Source organism: Mycteria americana, chromosome 5 (genome assembly GCF_035582795.1).
Source record: "Mycteria americana isolate JAX WOST 10 ecotype Jacksonville Zoo and Gardens chromosome 5, USCA_MyAme_1.0, whole genome shotgun sequence".
Classification (NCBI taxonomy): Eukaryota; Metazoa; Chordata; class Aves; order Ciconiiformes; family Ciconiidae; genus Mycteria; species Mycteria americana.
Window position 1 is genome coordinate 12,432,279 of NC_134369.1, and position 19,554 is coordinate 12,451,832.

The following is a 19,554-nucleotide window of genomic DNA, read 5'->3' on the forward strand; positions in this document are numbered from 1 at the left end:
ACGACAGAAATGCCATGACTGCTAGTTGAGATGGATCTAATGCCACTTTTACTGATAAATTAGAAAAACTGTACTGGGGACACAGATGGAAAAGCCAGTTTCACAAATCAGAGCATCTTTGATCATAGTGACTTAATCTGAGTGGGTTATCTGTGTTTTTGAGCACTTGCTCTAAACTTGAGAATATAATAACATTAGAAATGAGCAGACATTAATGTTTGTTAAATGCAAGCACAAAGCTAAATTTATAGATATGTTGTGTACTTGTTACTCTGAAATGCCACAAAATATTTGGACATATGAGGTATGGCTCTAATTCTGACGTTTTCTACCCAGACAACAGTGGTCATGTGATTGATCTGGTAAATGATCAGCTACCAGATGTCAAAATATCAGAGGAAGACAAAAAGAAGAACCTTGAATTACTAGAAGAAGCAAAGAAAGTGAGCGAGAGGTTTCTAATGCGCAGAGGCAGAAAGTCAAGAGGAAGCCTTCCAGAGTCACCCACAGGTAGGTGCAGATTCTGAAAACATGAATTTATATTCTACTTCAAATATCTGCAAAGGCACGAACAAGCATCTGCTGTAATGCATGCATTGCTACTATATACATACACTTTGTTAATTTGAAGGTCAGAATCCCTCTGCCCCTCCTCACAATTCCATATAAAAGAGAAATGACCAATCTCTATATTCAGATGTAACAGTGGAAGATGGTGTAAAGTTTTTAAGTGCCTGAATGACATACTGCAAACACTGTAACAGGAAAGCATGAAGGAGTTCTATTGGAATCTAAAAAATGGTCACAAATTTCTGTTTGTGAAGATTTTCTTCCTAAAGTTCCTGTTGTACATAAAATGAAATTTTAATGGCAAGATTCATACTGCTGAAAAAACAGTCCCCCCAGACATAATTACACAGACTTTTATTCTGAACATAGCCATAAACTAAGCTAAATGGACCAGATCCTCCTTTAAAAACAGCAGAATAAAATGTTTTGTTCTAGAATGTCAGTTGAAATTATTTTTTTCCCTCATATGAAGTGTTGAAAACTAGGACAAAATGTCATTTTATCATGAAGTAGGACTTTCATTTAGCTTTGAAATGCCAATTCAAAACAAAGTTCTATCTTAAAATTGGCTTGACATTTTCTGGAGGAAAAAACACAACTATACTTCTAAATTAAATTTTCTTTTTTTTTTTTTTTTTCTAAATTCCTTGTGAATCCTTCTCTTGTGTCTACTTCTCTGCAGTGCTTATAGTATCAGAAAACTGAGGAGAATAAGGATTCTGTGTATCAACAGAATTGTATTAGTTTATGGCAGGTATACGAGTTAAAACCTACTCTAAGTTCCTAATTGCCAAGTACAACTTGGCAATTAAAATGACTTGTCAGGTTCTGGACAAACGCATGACTGATGACTATGAGATTCATGTTTTAATCCTATCTGAATTTTAAAAATTCAGAAGCTACAAGCCTAGAAAGTAAAATTACCTTTTTTTTTGTTTGTTTTTGTCTTTGTTTTAATGAAGCAGTTTCCCCTACGCTTAGTCCTAAAGTTTCACCGGTAGCATCTCGGAGCAACTCTCTCACTCTTCCAGTTCCATCAGGTAAAATGATCTATGCAGGCTCAAACTTTAATTTATAAAAGCTCACCAAAAATGTATTTTTTAATATTTCTTGAGGATAAGTCAAAATCTGTAGATTCAAGCATCTCCTCCTGAATATGACAAAGCTCATGAATGCTCACAATATATATTTTTACATATATATTTTTTTGTATTATTTTTTTATTCCTATGGTGCTGCTAGGTTACGTGTTCTATTTTTTTATTCTTTTCAATAATGATGTTTTGAGAAGCTTTAATGATCTTTCACTTACTATATTTTAGATATTTTTTTTTCCCTTTTAAACAGTATTTTCCACATTTAAATTTTGTCCTTAATATATTACATGGAACTGTGCATATATGTGTTTGCTAATGCTGTAGTAGTAAAAATTTTTAACAAAACATCAGGATATGCCCTAATTATGTGTATGTCTTCCTAGGGTCTGATGCATGCACAACCACTAGTGTTGAGTCAGTATCTCCAGGGCAGGTAAGAAAGAGCTGAATAGTCTGCACAGTAACCTGGTTATTACAGTACTATATTACACTATGCTGTCCTGTTAGTCTCTGAGGAAAATGGGATGTTTTGAATACCATTTTATATACCAAGATTGGATTATTGATATGTTTTTCTGCAGAGTGAGGGACTAATAGATGTCTGCTCTGAAGACAAAAATCCATGAGGTAACAAGTGCTGAAGGATCATAGAGATCTGTTAAGTGTAGAAAAAGGAAAAAGATCCAATATAATCCTAATCTATGGAAAAAAATAATCCCTAAAATGACTTCATAAATAAAGGTGACAAGCAGTGTAAAAATTAAGAGATTCAAAGTTCATCCATTAATATCTATATCTAACAATTGCAGCATAGATGTGAAAGATAACATTGTAAGGCAACTTTTTTCTTCCTTTTTTGCTAGAATAACAGAACCGTGAAAGAGGATGACAGGCAAACTGCAGAGGTAAGTATTTCACATTAAGCGTTGAACAAAATCTGCCTGTTTGTCTTAGCACACGTATGACTTATTTATGTGACTAAAAAGGCTAAAAGACTGTTCACTGAGTGAAAAGAAAAGTGATACTGATCTAAGAAATTATGAAGCACCTGCAAATGTAGCGGAGGACAATGGGCTTACAGCTAGCCTTTACATCCTATCATGCACCCTGCTCTAGCTCAATTAAAATAAATATACTAAACACCTTTATAAGTAAAGTAAAAATATCTACTATAGCCACTTTGGTGTTTGCTGGTGTTTTAGACAGACATCCTCTTCCAGACTCTCTTGGTTCAGTAGAAGAAGTTACGGTACCTCGTGTTCCGCACCGCTGATGGGGTGTTACTGCTCCACACAACTATTGGTGGAGCAGTGTATATAAATTTGTTTTTGTAATTTGTTTTAGGTAATATCAGATGGCCCTTTAAAGATATTTTGCTGTGAGTGGATTAAAGCAATCCTTAGAAAAAACAGTATGGCAGCAGAACTTTGGAGCAGTAACTATAAAGGAGAGGAGTAGCAACATACCTAAGGCAGAGCCCACAGTTAGATTGTATGTTGGTTGCCTTAAATTGCTGATACAGGTGCCCTTAGACAAAATACAGATTCTGTACCAAAGTAGCCGAGGTATAGGCAAACATTCTTTTGCTACTTCTCCTGTAGAGATTGCAGCCAAATTATAATCTATGGTACTGCACACAAAGTAAGAAGAGAGAAATTACAGTATGTTCTTTAACTTAGTGTACAAGCCCATGTTTTTTTCCCTTGGGAGGTGAGAGACTAATGGAAAACAATCAAAGGAAAGTAACAATGCTATGATACAGGGTTAAAGGCATGTAGTCAGACAAAACTTACATTAACATGATGAGAAACTTGACTATATGAGGATTGCTATAATGGAATTTGGAATGGGAGGAGGTTATCTCAAAAGTTCAGAGAAGAGATTCCCTTATTCAGTGTTCTTTCAAGTGCCTTTTAAAAATTATTTCTCTCGTCAACAGCACATGTTTAAAAGCAAATGTCACTGAAAAGGAAATGGCTTTTTACAGTGAAAATCTGTCCTTGGGCAGGGGAAAACAGAAATCTGAATTTGTTTCTCTGTTCTATATGTGTCCTTCTACTTTCAGAGTGCTGCAAAAGGATTAATTGATCGAAGGCAGAATGATCAAAGGAAGATTTCTCAGGGAAGGTTGGTTCCTCGTTCTGCTGGGTTTGAAAATTCCAAAGAGAAGCTCTCAGAACAAAAAGAAAACTTTGATCCACTTAAACATATGGATACCTTACCTAAAGACTCCCCTTCAGGTGGTGATGGTGGCAGAATGTCTCTTAACACTTGCATGAATGTTTGTGAAAATGAACTTGGAAAATCATTCTTCAAGAAAGCAAAAGAAAATGATGTTCCTTTAAGAACCCATCTACCAGGACCAGGAATAGGAAATATAGACTCAAAGCTAAAAATTCCTGTTCCAGAAATGAGGGACCATAAAGTTTCATGTAAACCAGAATTTAAACTGTGTGGACTGCGTCCTCCTCTACTACGGGCTGTATCATGGGATAGCTTGGAGCCTGGACAGAAAGATAAAACACCTTTAAAATTACCATCTGAGGAAGATAAAAGCTTTGTTGTTGGTAAAAAATCCAGCAATCAATTAAAAGCATTCAAAGACCTTCAAATCCAAGTTCAACCTGTTCGAATGCAGAAATTGACAAAGCTCAGAGAGGTGAGTCCTAGTGATCAGTTTTATCCCATTTTAAAGTTATTTTCATATCTTACTAAACTTTCAACTTGCTTAGCATTATTTTTATCATTGCAAGAAATATATAGTAATATCATGGGAAACAGTTTCAGCAAAATCAATACAGAATTGTATCATGTTTTGCCTTTGCAACTTTAGTAAATTGTAACCTGTAACTAAATTCCATGGAATTATTCTATGTCTTATTCTTTTCAAATATGCATCAACTGCACTGTGGTCTCTTCAATATGCACATATGCATGTGCATATGGTCTTGTACATGCAGGTTTTGGCCCCAGAAAAAAATTGTAATACTGGTATCAAGACAGCACTAATTGCTTTCATTGTGACAGAAAGGTAGTCTAAACCACACTATATCTCGTTTTTGCATCGTTTACATGACCTATAAACAGGAAGCAGTTGATTAACAATCATGTCATTTGTAAAACATACTTGGGACTAAAATGACCTATTTTGATTTCTAAAGAGAATTTTAGATCTGAAGAATCTTTCCTTCCTCAGGATGTAACAACATTCTCTTTAAAAGGGTCACTTACGCTCTTTTACTTCCCTTGTTTCCCTGTGCTATGCTTTTTCTCCTCCTTCAGAATTGTCCTCAGATCCACAGGCTCTCACAATATATTGACTGACTGATTTCTGTATGAGTGGGCTGAGACCTGCGTATAAACAGAAATCTTTAACTGAAGTTTGGAGATGGTTACTATACTCTGGTTTGAGGGCTTACAAGCCTCTGCATGTCATATACTATTTGTAACCTTTCTTTGGATTTAAGAATAATTTTTACTTTGTTCAGCTGAGTGTTTTTGAGTCCTGTATTGGTTGGTATTCTCCCTTCTAAGGGCAGTAGTCCTGTCATTCAAGAATACTAGCCTTTACAATAACATTACATTTGTAAGATCTCAGGGGACAGGAAATAGTTTGGGTATGATTTTTTGCTTATTAAACGTTCTCGAAAATGTCTTAAAGTGTCCAGAGTTTTAAAACTGGGTGTCTCTGAGAGGAAGGGCAGGTAGAAGATGGCCAGACTTACAATTCCTAATTCTAACATGGTGCAAATGTGTCAGCTTCTTGAAGGATAGACTTGAACTATGAAATCTATAAACTAATCTGTTGTTAAATAATTGTCTATATGATTGGTAAAAATTAAGAATTAAACCTAAGAATTAACTGTATTGAAAAAAGTAGAAATGTCATGAAATGATAAACCACTGTCATAAAGCAACTACCATGTATGTATAGCAAAAATGACCTTTGAAAGAAAAGAAAAGAAAAAAGTAGTAGTTACTTTCCTTAACAGCCTAATAAGAGTATTTTCTTTGACCTCCAGTAGTAAATATTTTAAGATGAACACAGGGCTGATAGGTGAGGACATCAAATTCTGCACTTTGGTTATTTCATTCCCATTGTATTGGTTGAGAATGGCAGCTTAGTTATTCATCTTTTCCTGTTTATATAACACACATATTCTTAGCATGTATGTACTGGAAGCTTTGATTATAGAGGCACTTGAGCCATATAATTTTGAAAGTCCTAGAAGCTGTAAAGCACAAATAGTAGTTAGAGTCAGAAAATTAATACAGCTTGTTATATAATTCCAGTTAGGTGAGACTTGAACTCTGTCTCCAGTAGGAATTGTCTACTTATAAACAAAAGCAGGTGTTTGTGAATTTTAAACGTATTTGGGAATACGAAAGTAGAAAATGAGGAGATTATGGAGAAATAAGTTAACAAGGTTTAATCCTTGAGAGTACATTCTTCCCTGCCTGTAAGGAATAGGGGCAGAGTACAGTAACAGTGAAGTATTAACTTGCAGCTGTAGCAATACCAAACTTCAGTGTGAATAAATCCTACTGAATAAGTCAAAGTGGTAAAGTCTCATATATCTGATTTTCTGAATTTTCTTCCCTTTCCGGGATACTTACTTATTACTATGGCTATATCCCAAATTGCTTTTTTCGCTCTTATTTACTAAAACTCTCATTTACCGAAACTCAATTTTTCTCCTTGAGGAAGGGGCACATGTTGTAAATCTCTGTTTGCCGGACCAGGAATTTTTCTAAATAATGCATGTATGAAATTTGAAATATGTAATATTTAAGAGTGTGTGTGTGAATGTACATGTATCCATGCAATGTAGCATCTGACTATAACTTAATATAAATATCTCCATTATGTTTATTACCTAAAGTGAATGTTATGTTTAGTGTTCATATGGCAGGGATATTTAAATTGAGATATCTAGTTAAGTTACTTAGAAATGTTACTGTTTTTCTTAACAGGAGCATATTTTGATGAGAAATCAAAATTTAGTTGGACTTAAACTTCCTGAACTTAGTGAAGCAGCTGAACAGGAAAAAGGTGCGGTATCATAAAAGCTGGAAGGAGTGTTTGTTTGTTATAAACTGATTTTTATAATTGACTAATATGGAGAAGAAAAAAGTCTTTCTTCAATTGCAATAGTAGTTGTAATGAAGCAGTCATGGAAGAGGGCAGTAAATAATGAATAAGAGAGACCAATAACTGAAGTACCTGAATTTCTTGATGATCTGAGCAAAGAAGCTACTGTAGGTATTACTACAACCAAATGAAAAGATGTCTGGAACAGTCTAGCTTGTACTTAATAGATGGAGGACTGTCTCAAATTTCAGTGACTTTCTGAAAAAAAGTTTCAGCAGTGATGGATTGAATGGATGTCACCTCTGCAAGATATTGTGGCCATAAGAGTGAATTTGATCCTTGAAAGTATAAATAAGAGATGGAATACTTTATTCCTGCTTTTTAATTTTAGTATATGTGTGGCAAATACTGGAATGGCATGTTCATTTCTAGTCCACAGCTCTATGTCAATGTGGATAAGTAAGAGTAAGGCCAGAGAAGAGACATGAATGTGATTGAAGGATTGGAAAAATATGTCTTACAGTAAGTGGGGGGTTTTTTTAGCTTAATTTGTATGACTTTTAATAAGGAAAAGGCTTAAAACTCTACATAAATGAGGAAACAGAAATCTGGCACCAAATGTTTTTTCCAATCTAACACAAGCAAATGAGATTTGATGCCAGGCTGCATCTGAAAAGATTCAGAATAGAAATAAAGAGCAAAGTTGTAATCCTGAGGACAATTCGACAACTGGAAGAACTAAATAGCAGTAGTGCTGAGCGATCAGTTGAAAATATTTAAACCAAAACTGTATATTTGTTTGGAAGTAGTTAAATCAGAACTGTTCAGAGTGTTTTTAAGGCCACATTAACTGAAATAATGATGGTTAATATGAAAGGAGCTGAAACTGATTGTCCAAGATTTGATCCAAAGACAATTTCCATTTTTCCTAATACTGTTCATTTTGCTAATTCATAGATTTGCTTTGGGACTGTTTCATAATGCTTTAAAGTTTCTGTTACACAGGGAGATGGCTGAGATATTACATTTCATGTTATCTCTGGAAACAGACTAATCTTCAGTCTGAATGAAACGATTAAAAAAGACTTCCTGTCCTCTTTCTGTATTTAGTGACTATATCTTTGGATTCTTAGATATGGTAATATTATTCTTGTCACTCTGCTAATATATAATTTCCCAGAAATTATTTAGCAGGTTCTGTTTGAAAGTGTAAAATAGTTTTCATTTCACCAGCCTGTTACATAATTTTGGCAGATTCGAAACTTTTGAGGAAAACATTATGAAAAGCTAAGCATTATTTTATCCAGCTTTTCAACCAAGACCTCATGAGTGTCATGAGCTTTTTAAAGTCTGCTAACTTATCTAAATGATAACCAAAACAAAGTGAGGGGTCAAATCCTTAGTTCATTTGTGCAGGAGACTTACTTCCTTACATTGTCATACAAGCCACCTTGTGCTTTTTAACTGGAGTAGTAATTTTGCTTAAACAATAGGAAATAGCCAGCTACTTCATTATTACTGTTATGAATCAAATATACTGTCTCTATCATGTTTTGCTATCAATGCCAAGTTATTGTGATCATCTTACTAAACACACCTTTGCATGTACAGAAGTTTAGATAAGTGGGATATATTAGGTCTGGAGACACTGTGATGTCAGGCTGGCTTTTTATGGGGACACACATGACTGCTCTTAAGTAAATACTGGAATTTTTAAATGTAAAGGAAATGCACAGAACTAAAATGTAGCTAGAAAGAATCTCCCATTCTCTTCTGTCTTTCATGTTAATGCTCTCCACAGTTACAAAATTTGAGCTTTTTCACACTATTTGTTTTGCAAGTCTAAGAATCTTTCTGTTATGCCAAATGAACAGGAGAGCTGTACAAAGATATCTTCCCAAGTCCGAGATTCAGACTGGGGAACCTGACTTTCCTATAGGAGAGTCCTTCATTAAATTCTGTCAAGATAGAAGGAGACAAGGGAATTATTATATATTAAATTAAATAAAATGAAAATAAAAAAGTTAAGTAACATGAATTTAAGAAAAAGCCATCTCTTGGTCCTTATGAAAGTGACAGAAGTAGAGAATGCAATTATAACCTTTATGTCCTGTTTCAATGAACAACCAGTGCAAACAAGTACATGTTGTAGATTCATCACCATAAATGGTCCACAAAATCTGTAGTATAGTACATTATACTAGACTTCATCTTGGCAGGTGGCATTTAAAGCCTTAGAAAATAACAGTACTCTATTACAAAATCTAAGCTAAAATATTCCAGAAATGATGTAACTGTACTGGTAAAGCAAAAATGCAAAATGTTAGGTTAGATGTTCTAGTAATGAATTTGGGTTCAGTTTGAATTCTAGGAAACATACTAATACAATAATTATTTTTCAGTGCATTAGAGGCTGTCAGAGTGCCTATTACTTCAGTCTTTCTACATAATGGATTACAATTGTACTGATTACTTTTGTGGCCACTGCTCGAAAGGAAGACCCAGGATCTTTACTTTAGCAGTAAAGGAGAGATGAGTGATGTATCACCATATGCAATAAAGGAAGTAACATTCTGCACAAAGGGATGGACCTTTTCTTGTTGTTCACTTTTGCTCCCAGTAGAGTTGGGGTGAAATCCTCATTGACTTTAAAAAGGACACAGTTAGGCTAAAAGGTCCTATTTGGCTCTGAGATGCTGCCTATTAATAGTTAATGCATGACTTTTCAGATAAAAAACTTTTATGTTATTTGATAATGTCTTTAGGCCCTTCTCCTCTCCCCTCCCCCACTGAAGAGGAAGAGACAAAGAATAGCTCTGATGTCATGCCCAGCATTCCTGATGTATTGCTGCGAAAACTACGAGTGCACAAATCACTTCCGGGAAGGTAAAAGCTCATTAGAAGTAGAAAGACATCATCCAGGGGAAGGCATGCTAATGTTTCCAGTGAACTCCCTTTCTGGAGTTCCATTCATAGGGGATCCATATAAGTAGACAAATGGCTGCATCTTAAAATGTGCAACACAGATTTTCTGAAAAATTTTGGAGAGTGCACCGACTTCCAGTAACTGGCCAACTTCTAAAATTAGTTTGTAAGTTCTACATAAAAAGTCTGAAACCGAACTTGCATGCTGCAAGTTTATTTTTATATAGATTTTTCTACTGGTCTGTCCACTCCTGGTTTTCAGGATTGCAGCTGCAGATACAAATTCATGTTGAAAATGTTAGTATTTCTTTCCCCCAGAAGAATAATCAGGCCAAATAATGCTTTCCAATGGTAAAATTTGGGCATGTAAGAATTCTGCAGTTTTTCTGCAGGTGACGATTTTTCAGGGAAATGGAGTTTATTTTGCAAATGTAGTTGAAGAACTCGCTTGCGAATTCCCTCATCTTGGGCTGTGCAAGTAGGCACTTATCAACAGATTGCTTAACACCTGCCATGGCTCAGGAGTTTCTCCTTTCCCTCTTATGCAATCTGAAACAATGTCTGCGTGTTACAGATGTGTAGGGTAGCACCATACAAGAGATCATTTGAAACTAGAGCTATTGTTGTGTAATGCAATATAACTATACCAAGGGAATCCTCTGGTCCGTACTTTTCTGAGATGGAGCCATAACAGACTATACCTGCCAGGTGTTTCTCCAGACTTTTAGAAATATCAATTTTTGTTCTGATTTGAGTTTACTGCTATCTGAACTTAACATTTTCTTGACAGAATTTAAGTGTAATTTTCCTTTTTGGGGGGAGGTTTATGTTTAAAATGATACAAAAGTCCATAACTCAAGAAAATATTTTGCTCTGGCCCAAGAAATATAGGGAAGAAAGCTCAAATGAAGCATTTATCACCACATGCCTTGCATACCTTGCACCACTGATAACTTAAGAGGCTGAGCATATTTTATTTTGTATTGCATTAGAATAAAGAAAAGCTTCTTCCATATTTCTGCATAAGCCTTTTCTTTGAGAGAAATAAAACCATAATAAAAAAATGCTTATTAGACATTAACACAATTCCAAACATACTTGGCCAAAACTATTCCTAAATTCACCCATGTGTTTTTATACTATAAATACCAGATGCCTTCAATCATTTGAAGCAGTCAATAAGTGTTCTCTGTGCAGATGAAATAAATATTTAACATTTGTTGTGAAGGAACTGTTATATACAACATTTTATATAAATGAATGTATGAGATGAAGAAGTTCTAAGAGACCATTGCTTGATTGTAATCAAATACTGAAAAGAAATGTTATAGCTAAGTACAAAATAGGTAAATGCTGAACTGGCTTTGAGGATCAGATAATATACAGATCTCCTGTTTTTCAGGCAATATTCTTTAATCAGTTGGCTTAATCTATTGAATAGATACACACATAACTTTTCATTCTTACTATAAATTTCTCAGAATGTTCCCAGCCAAAGGACAGACACAAATTTTATCATTCTATGCTGTGTTATATAACACACAGATGCTTGAACTTCCTCCTAGAAGGACTACTCCTTCTAGTAGGCTTCCTCCTAGAATAACAGTAAGTAATATGAATACTAATACTTTAGGCACAAAATGTTTTTCCAACACAGGGGACATACTGGCCCTCCCTTCTTCTAGTCGCTACTCTAAGTATCAATATTATTCTGCACAACAAGAAAAATCTGCTGCTCATTGATGCCAGATGCATTGATTTCTGTATTTGGGATTAATGGTGCAATGAACATTACAATAATATTTGAATTTTCTGAAAGTATCATGTCTGCACAGTGCATGATAGGTATGTCAACCACAACTCCTGTCACCGGCATCCACTAGAACTTGTATATACAGCTCCTGTCATTTCTTTCAGATGTTTCTCATCTCTGGTCACTTGCATAAGACTGAATAGCTCTCTGATGTTTTGGAACAATTACAGAGAATAAGAACCTGTAAATTCAAACACATGGGATGTCTGCCTTTAAGTGAGATCTTGCAATATAATGTTGTCTGTCTCATTTCTTTTATAGTATTCTATGAAACTGCATTTTGGTAACTTTTTCTAGTTTTTGTATAGTCAGTAATCATTCTTGTGGTGGAAAACTCATAAAACTCGAACGCATGTTTTGTCAGTGTCAGAGTCATGGTCAGAATCATTGTTAGCTAACTTCTAACAAAGTTAGCAGCCAAAACAGGATAGTTCAGTATACAGTGAGCTGGGTTTTGAATTCTGCCCATCTGTGATTATCTGTGATCATCATCATGAGGTTTCAACTGTTAACAGAAGGAAAACGGGTAAAGATAATATTCTGCAGTATAGCATATTAAGTCACCCACAACTCCAAAAGGGTAATGTCTGTCTTGCTCTTGTACTCACAGTGGTATCACAATGTAGTGCAGATAGCACTATTTGCAGTTGCCAGAAACTTTGCTACGTTTTTGCCAATACTCAGGTGATACTGTGCTGTTGCTTTTAAAAAAAACCATGGGGTTTAGTCATAACAAGTACAATTGAAATAATTAAATACTAGTTTCACCAAAAGCAACCATAAAATATTTAAGGAGAGCATGTCTTTTGTTGTTCTTTTCGATTAAATATTACAATAGCTTTGGTTTTAGAGACAAAACTAATTCAAATGTTAACTTTTTGCATTTATTTCTAGCTCCCCTCCACTTACTGAAAAAGAAGTTGAGGTAAGTATGTTCTTAAACTCATTATTTTAGACAAATGCCTCGATTTTAAGTGGTTACTCTTAAGTCTAAGGGTGGTTATTAGAACAAGGTAATGGGTTTTTTTTTCCAAAAAACATTCCTCAGAGAAACCATATTGAGCTCAATCAAAATAGCAATTTTATGAAATATGGGCAATTGCCTGGATGTCCCAGGCAATATAAACTGTAAAAAGACTTAGAGTAGGAATAAGCAAAACACTTATTTGTGCATTCTTTGTAATAAAATATGCATTCATTTTGGAAATTATTATAATATACTTAAAGTAGTAAAAAAAATTGAGATTAAATGAGACCAGAAACTAAATGAGTTAAATTGCTTTTTTGTATTGGCCAATAGGAGCTTTGGGGCAGTTTTTTATGATATCTTGCAGTTAGTTTACATAATTTTTACTTTTTCAGTTCAAGCCAATAATTTTGTTTATAGGTTGCTCTTTAGCTTGCTGACTTCGTTTCTTCTTTTTTCTTCATGTACCAGTCAAGAAAAAGATCTTTATTTACATAGCTCCAATCTAATGGAACTGTTGGTGCCTTGTGCTTTGCAAAGTATTAATCCTAAGAAATAATGCATCTGGTAAAGAAAGAAACAATCCTTAAAAGCAGGGTGCAAGAGAATAAAAATGTTAGCACTTAATCTTTTGCTGGCTTCAGTGGTAGGTGTTTATCCCTTAGGTAAAACAATGCTAATGGTGAGCTCATCCCTGGACTTCCTCTGCACAGACTATCTGTTTAAAAACCTTGGGGACCCTTGGAGGAAGTCCAGCTAGAAAACAGATCCATTGTGATTCTGATACTTCTGGTAGGCTACTTCCTTCATTGTGTCTCTGCTCTACTGATAGAAAAACTACTACCAGAAAAACATTCAGGAAAAGAGGCAGCAATGCATTTATTCATATTGTAGAGGAAGTAAAGATAAGTGATTTTTGAAACAATCTAATTTTAAAAACATTTTCAATTTTCTGTTTCAGTACTTATTTAAGCACCAAAGTTTGTTAAACATACTTTATTCATAATTTTTTACTGGAATGTACATTACTGTGATACTTATTTAAAAATGCCTTTTTTAATCCAAACAGAATGTATTTGTACAACTTTCCTTGGCCTTTAGAAATGATAGTTATACGTTGGAATCTAGAATTAACCAAGCAGAGAGAGAGAGAAATCTTACTGAGGAGAATGCTGAGAAGGAACTGGAAAACTTTAAAGCAGCCATTACGGTAATAAAACAACAATAATTCTTTTTCTGAACTGTAGTGTACATGAAAGTGCACACACATTTGAAATATGTGTGGCTATGTTTGCTTATACCTATTGTAAATTCAGCCCCAAAACTTCATTTTCTGCTGCACAAGCTCCTTACTGTAAGCTGCCTACCATTCTACATGAGAGAGAGCATTTTCTGTCAGAGTGGGCCACCATTACTGGAAATGCATAGAAGATGTTGCCCAACTTCTAACAGATTTCAGGAATAAATACTATGAAATTGCTGTTCAATTCTTGGAATAAGCCTGTTACAAAGCTAAGAGCATTCAGAACGGCAATTTGAGCACTGATTCATGCTCTCCTGGGCACGACCTTCTTTAGCAGTAAATTTGAGGTGTCCAGTTAGGTGAGATACTGAAATGATCTGTGTCCTGAGATTTGTGACTTAAAAGACCTCTTAACTGCAGATAATAGAAGGCGGTATAGAAAAAGAAACAGCGAGCATTACTTAAGGAATACATGCAATCCCAGGATCAGGTTATGGACCTGAATACATTTTCATTCCAGCTGTCCCTGATGTTTTTTTATCAGCAGTAGTTTTCAGTCCTCCTTGCCAGCTTTCTCTGGATTTTCTAACTGAAATGACAAATATATCTCTGTGTCAACTTATGTGCTGCTCACATTTTTGTGCAAAAAAGGAAGGAATGCTTAGATACCATGCTGCTAAATGAAATACCCGTAGACCCAATTTGCATGTTATGAGGAGGTGATGCCATAGTTTTGAGAAATAGGAGAACATACGATTCTCCCATTTACTTTATCAAGAACATCATCAGGTAAGAAAGGATACAACTGAAAAAAGATTGTGGCATTTACATCTTTTCATCTGGAATTTCAAATCTGCATTTCCAGATTAATTGTTCCTGGGAAAAAAAAAGGTTTTGAATGTTTTGCTGCTCTTCCCTCTGTTCTCTGTTTAAAGAGCAAATATAAACAACCTATTAAATCTCTGGGTTTTATTTATTATAATATTTTGTATACGTACACATTTTTACAACTAGTGTATGAGAGCTCTTAAAACTGCAAACAATTAGTCAGTTGGATTTGATGTGTATTTCTGTTAAGAATCCCTAATGAGGCACCAAGGACCATGTTGCCTCATGGGACAGATGTGATTAGCTTTCTCCTCACTTCTGTAATTCACACACTACAGTCTGACTTTTACAAGCTTTTTTATGTAATTTATAAAAAAGTGGAAACTGCCATTTTCATATGAAAGTTTTTGTTCTATACAACACAATAAACTAACAAGCAATTAAATGAAGTGGTGGCTTCTGTATAATCTGTATCATATTAGACCTAGACTTGTTCCAATCTCAGTGGGAGCTTATCTTCATTTCTGTAGGACAGGCACATGTTATACGGCTCATTGACAGTTCTACCAGTCTTTATATTTTTTTATCAATCTTGTGATAATTAATGTTTTATTCAAAAACCTAACTTCAAGAGAAAGCTGATTTACATGAACTTCTGATTTGTTCGAGAAAATAAGCAAGTTACAGTTGCCAAGAAAAACTTGAAAATCTGAAATTTTGTGCATATTTTTCTGAAACAGATTCCCTTATGCCTTCTTGGGTCTTGCAGTCAAATTTCAGCTGCAATTTGTTATCACACTAGCTTCAGTGATAAGTAAGTTTAAGAATTTTTTGTTGTTGCAATTGTTGCACCAAATTCATCAGCATCTTGGCTGTGTTTCTACGCCAAAGGTTTGCACTACAAATGCAATTTCTCAAATGACTCTACCCAAAAAGTTACTGCACATCACTCCCTTCTTTTGAAGGAGGGGAGAAGAAGAGGAGGAGAGGTTATTCTTTTCACACAGATCATTTCAATGTGTTGACTTACTCTTGCAGTAATACAAGCGAGGGGTTGCAGAGAACTAGGGCACAACGCAACTGATCAGAGGGAGAATTGTGTGAACAGCAACACAGTGATTAATTACTTAAGACAGCCTCAATGCCAAAACTGGTGCATCCTGAAAATGCACTTTAAGAATATAGGAATCATCCAGCATCACAAAGTCTGCCTCTGAGTCCGAACTAAATTGTATCGGGTTTTCTTGTATCAAACTTTCTGTGAACAGAAAACTCATTCAGTGAAGAGGTGTTCACTAAGGCTTTGGCTAATAAAACATCTAAATTCACTCTTGCTTTTGGTAACTAACCCCAAGAAATTTATATGCTTCAGTGCTTTTCAGTATTAATCTGAGCTACCGAAGTGACGATATTAATCCAGTGCATAAATGTGTGTATTGGTTGACAAAAAATGGTTAAGAAATTGCAATTGCCATTTGATTTACAGGCCATATTGGTTTTGATTACTCTCTTACATTTGGAATTCTTGAGACTATAATGTCTTATTTTCCAAATAAGTAAAGTACCATGGAATTGAAAGAACATAAATGGCCTTCTTAACACCTTGTGCCCAGTGAATTAAAATGTTCTTTGTGTTTCGGCAATTATTTGTAAGTACTAGTTCGAATAAGCTTGGCGTTTGTAAAGTTCATCTGTAGCTAGGCATAATTCATCATTAATTTTGAAAGGAAAAGTATTGCAAATGTGCTTAGCCCTTTTTAACTCCTTGAAAGGTGTGCCTGCAGTGTGCAGTGAAGCACCATTCTGAAACAGAGCAGCAGCACTCGCTAGGTTATCTCTGGTGGTAGTGATGGCACTCGTTTGGGGCTATAACTTGTCCATGTGTAGTTCTGCCTAGACATGTCTACCCCGCTTCTGTGGCTCAGGCTACTTCATCTGAACTAAAAGTGGCAAGACATTACAATAAAGTTTATGTATTTTCACTTCAGTCTTCAGCTCACTTATGGCATCACTATGAACACAGAGAAGCTTACCAGAAGCTATTGGAGGATATTGCTGTTCTGCGGCGTTTAGCTGCTAGACTGTCTAGCCGTGCTGAGATGGTTGGAGCCGTTCGCCAGGTAAGAACATCCTGCTGTCTAACATGTATCCTGGCTGCATGTGTTCACTCTTTCTCTTTTTCAGCTGGAGGTTATATTAGCCCTTTGAATTTTATTTGTCATTTTGACAGATTAAAGATGTTTATTGTAGTGTCAGATAAGACACCATTTTGGTCTGGAAATATAATTCAAACAGATTACCCATGAAGCTGTTCAACATCTGTACAATAGGAGCATATTTATTATTCAGAACTATAGGTGCATCACAAGAAATGTATTTAAAATCAGTGCAGCGTGAATAAGAAGACTTTTCTGTGACAAAAAGCTCATCTAGTTCAGTAACCTGCCTTTGGCAATAGCTTAGTCAGATAACTATAAAGAGTATAAGAACAGAGCAAGTATAAATGAGAACATAGCAATACCAGTACAAGTATTTCTGGACATATGGACGTATGACATACGTCCATAGTGACATACGTAAATGGACGTACCAGTATTTCTTTAAGAACAACTATTCCAGATTTAGCCCTGACAAGGGAGCATATGATTTGTTTGGGAAGTGTAGGGGTTATCTGAGTATTCCCTTCTTTTCTTCCTTAGGAGAAGCGTATGTCAAAGGCAACAGAAGTAATGATGCAGTATGTCGAAAATCTGAAAAGAACATATGAAAAGGATCATGCTGAACTAATGGAGTTCAAGAAACTTGCCAATCAGAATTCTAGCAGAAGCTATGGTGCATCCGGTAAAAAAAAAAAAAAAAAAAAAATTAAGGGTTTGTCTTGCCTCTCTATAGAGAGAGGTGTCTGGTGCTATTAATGATAAAGTGAAGTATTATGAAACTTGTTCATGAAGTTGATCTACAGGAGTAGATTTCAAATAGCTAAAATATTGCTTAATAGCTAAAATATTATTGCTAAAATAGCTAAAATATAGCATACTTAATGCTATAGTACAGTAATTTAAAATCACTATCACTTACCACATTCTAATGAGATCCAATGACGTTTTCATTGGCCTCTTGCACATGTGCATAGCATGCACTGTTTTAACGCAACTACCTCTTAGATGACTGATGATGGCAGCAAAATTTCATTATTAAAAAATGATTTTTTTTTTCTTTTTGCAACCTTTTCTTTCCTAGTTTGCTGGAAACTGAAATATGAGTATTTTCTTGTGCACAAACTTGTATATGGAGGCAAACAGTGGGCTTTTGCCTGATCTCAGTAAAGATAGTAAAGGTTCAATTTTTTGCAATTATTCCGGATTTCTTCTGCAGGTGTAATTGAGACCAGAACTGTATGATGGATAAATATGCAATCACTACAGATCTTATATAAAATACTGTATCTGAGTTTGAAATACAAGCAAGGGTTCTATTAATATTATTTATAGATACTCATATAGTCTAAGACTGTTCTTTATCTACTGTTTTTATGCAGAAGATGGAGTACCTCGTTCATCTAGATCCATGTCTCTTACTGTTGGAAAGGTATTTCTACAACATAAAGAAAATTAAGTAAACATTTTATGTAGTGAAATTTCTTTGTCTACATACATTCAATTTTATAGGCTGTGTTCAAAACATAGTGCTGGTAAATTCTCAATATTGTTCATGTAATTTAGTGCAAATGCTTTGTAATTTCGGATACATGATTAAGAATGACTCTGTGCAATAATGACAATGCTTGCTGTGAAGCTATAAATAATAAAGGGACCTCTTTATTTAAGAATAATTGTATTCCAGGCCACATACCTGTGCTTCAGAGAATGGCTTATGTCCTGTGCTTTATTCTACTTCCTCAGTGAGGAAGCTGAACATTGGATCAGAGCTTACTATATGATTACAGATTCAATGATCATACCATTTTCATTATCTTAAGAATTATATCGTGTTCAGAGTACCTTAGATGTAAACAGTTGTTTTTAAGGGGCTCACTTTTCAGTGAGCATCAGAATATCTTGTTTGGTTTGACAAAGCATTCAGCATGAGAGATTATCTCAGATTGTTTTGGCTTGACCAATTAATAACTTTAACATGGCCAGTGTTCCATTTCTGCAAAACTTCCAAGTGTTGGAGAACAAGTTTATTACAAAACTTCCTAAAAAACCCAGTGCTAAGCCAAGTCCCAATGTGACCATTATGAAATTTGGTGGTTGGAGGCATTCTATTAAGTCTGCTATTTCTTTTCATATTTTTATTTGCTTGGGTTGTAGTTCTTTAGGTTTAGTTTATTCTTGCCACCTCTGAGTGCTGAATAGAAAGAATTAGAGCAAAGAGCATGCTGAGGGCAAGACTAGGTTTCAGAATGAGAACCAGATAAGTTGAAACAGAGGTCCCCAAAAAAGATGAAATTTAACAAGGACAAGTACAAGTCCAAATAATAACAGGCGGCGGGGAGGCCAAAACATTAGAATGGACTGCCTAATATGGCTGCGGACTCTCCGGTAGTTTTTCAGGAGCACGTTAGATAAACCACTGGCATTAATGAATAAGTATAATTGGTTTTGTCTAGAACCAGGATCATGGAGTAGGTGACTCCTTCTATATATTTAGTAAATCTGTGTTTAACTCCTTTTCTGTAAAGTTATCTAGAGCAGAATCTTAGAAGTGTTTGGATATGCACTAAGATGAAGCTGTTAGATGCTATATGTGCTTGGAATTTTTTTACTCAGTGAGAAGCGTAGATTTCACTAGGTGTATATCATAGGATGAAGTATTTGACTACTTACCTAATGACAGCAAAAACTTATATGATCTATACTTGAGCTAGAATATATTGTGTAAAGCTAGCATGTGTTTATCATATAAAGAATTTCTGTAGTCTTTGGGAAATGTAAGCAGTGTTGTGTGATGCTAGATAGGTATCTAACAACTCAAGGGTGGAGGAGAAGGCTCTGTTCTTTTGCGGACGGAACGGATG

The 19,554-nt window shown here is 35.1% G+C and overlaps 1 protein-coding gene across 9 annotated transcripts in view; it reads left to right on the top strand.

Annotated features, from left to right (window-relative positions):
- IRAG1 (inositol 1,4,5-triphosphate receptor associated 1) overlaps positions 1-19,554 on the top strand; it is a 78,963-nt gene that overhangs the window by 48,793 nt on the left and 10,616 nt on the right. For 8 of the 9 annotated variants that reach the window (XM_075502141.1, XM_075502135.1, XM_075502134.1 and 5 more), the window contains 12 exons: positions 337-510; positions 1,533-1,610; positions 2,050-2,099; positions 2,530-2,571; positions 3,732-4,325; positions 6,641-6,719; positions 9,524-9,644; positions 12,391-12,421; positions 13,533-13,673; positions 16,523-16,654; positions 17,234-17,375; positions 18,073-18,122. In XM_075502141.1, the coding sequence (XP_075358256.1) occupies positions 337-510; positions 1,533-1,610; positions 2,050-2,099; positions 2,530-2,571; positions 3,732-4,325; positions 6,641-6,719; positions 9,524-9,644; positions 12,391-12,421; positions 13,533-13,673; positions 16,523-16,654; positions 17,234-17,375; positions 18,073-18,122 (1,634 nt within the window). The remainder of the gene's footprint in view (positions 1-336; positions 511-1,532; positions 1,611-2,049; positions 2,100-2,529; positions 2,572-3,731; positions 4,326-6,640; positions 6,720-9,523; positions 9,645-12,390; positions 12,422-13,532; positions 13,674-16,522; positions 16,655-17,233; positions 17,376-18,072; positions 18,123-19,554) is intronic. The other variant, XM_075502140.1, reaches the window with a different exon arrangement.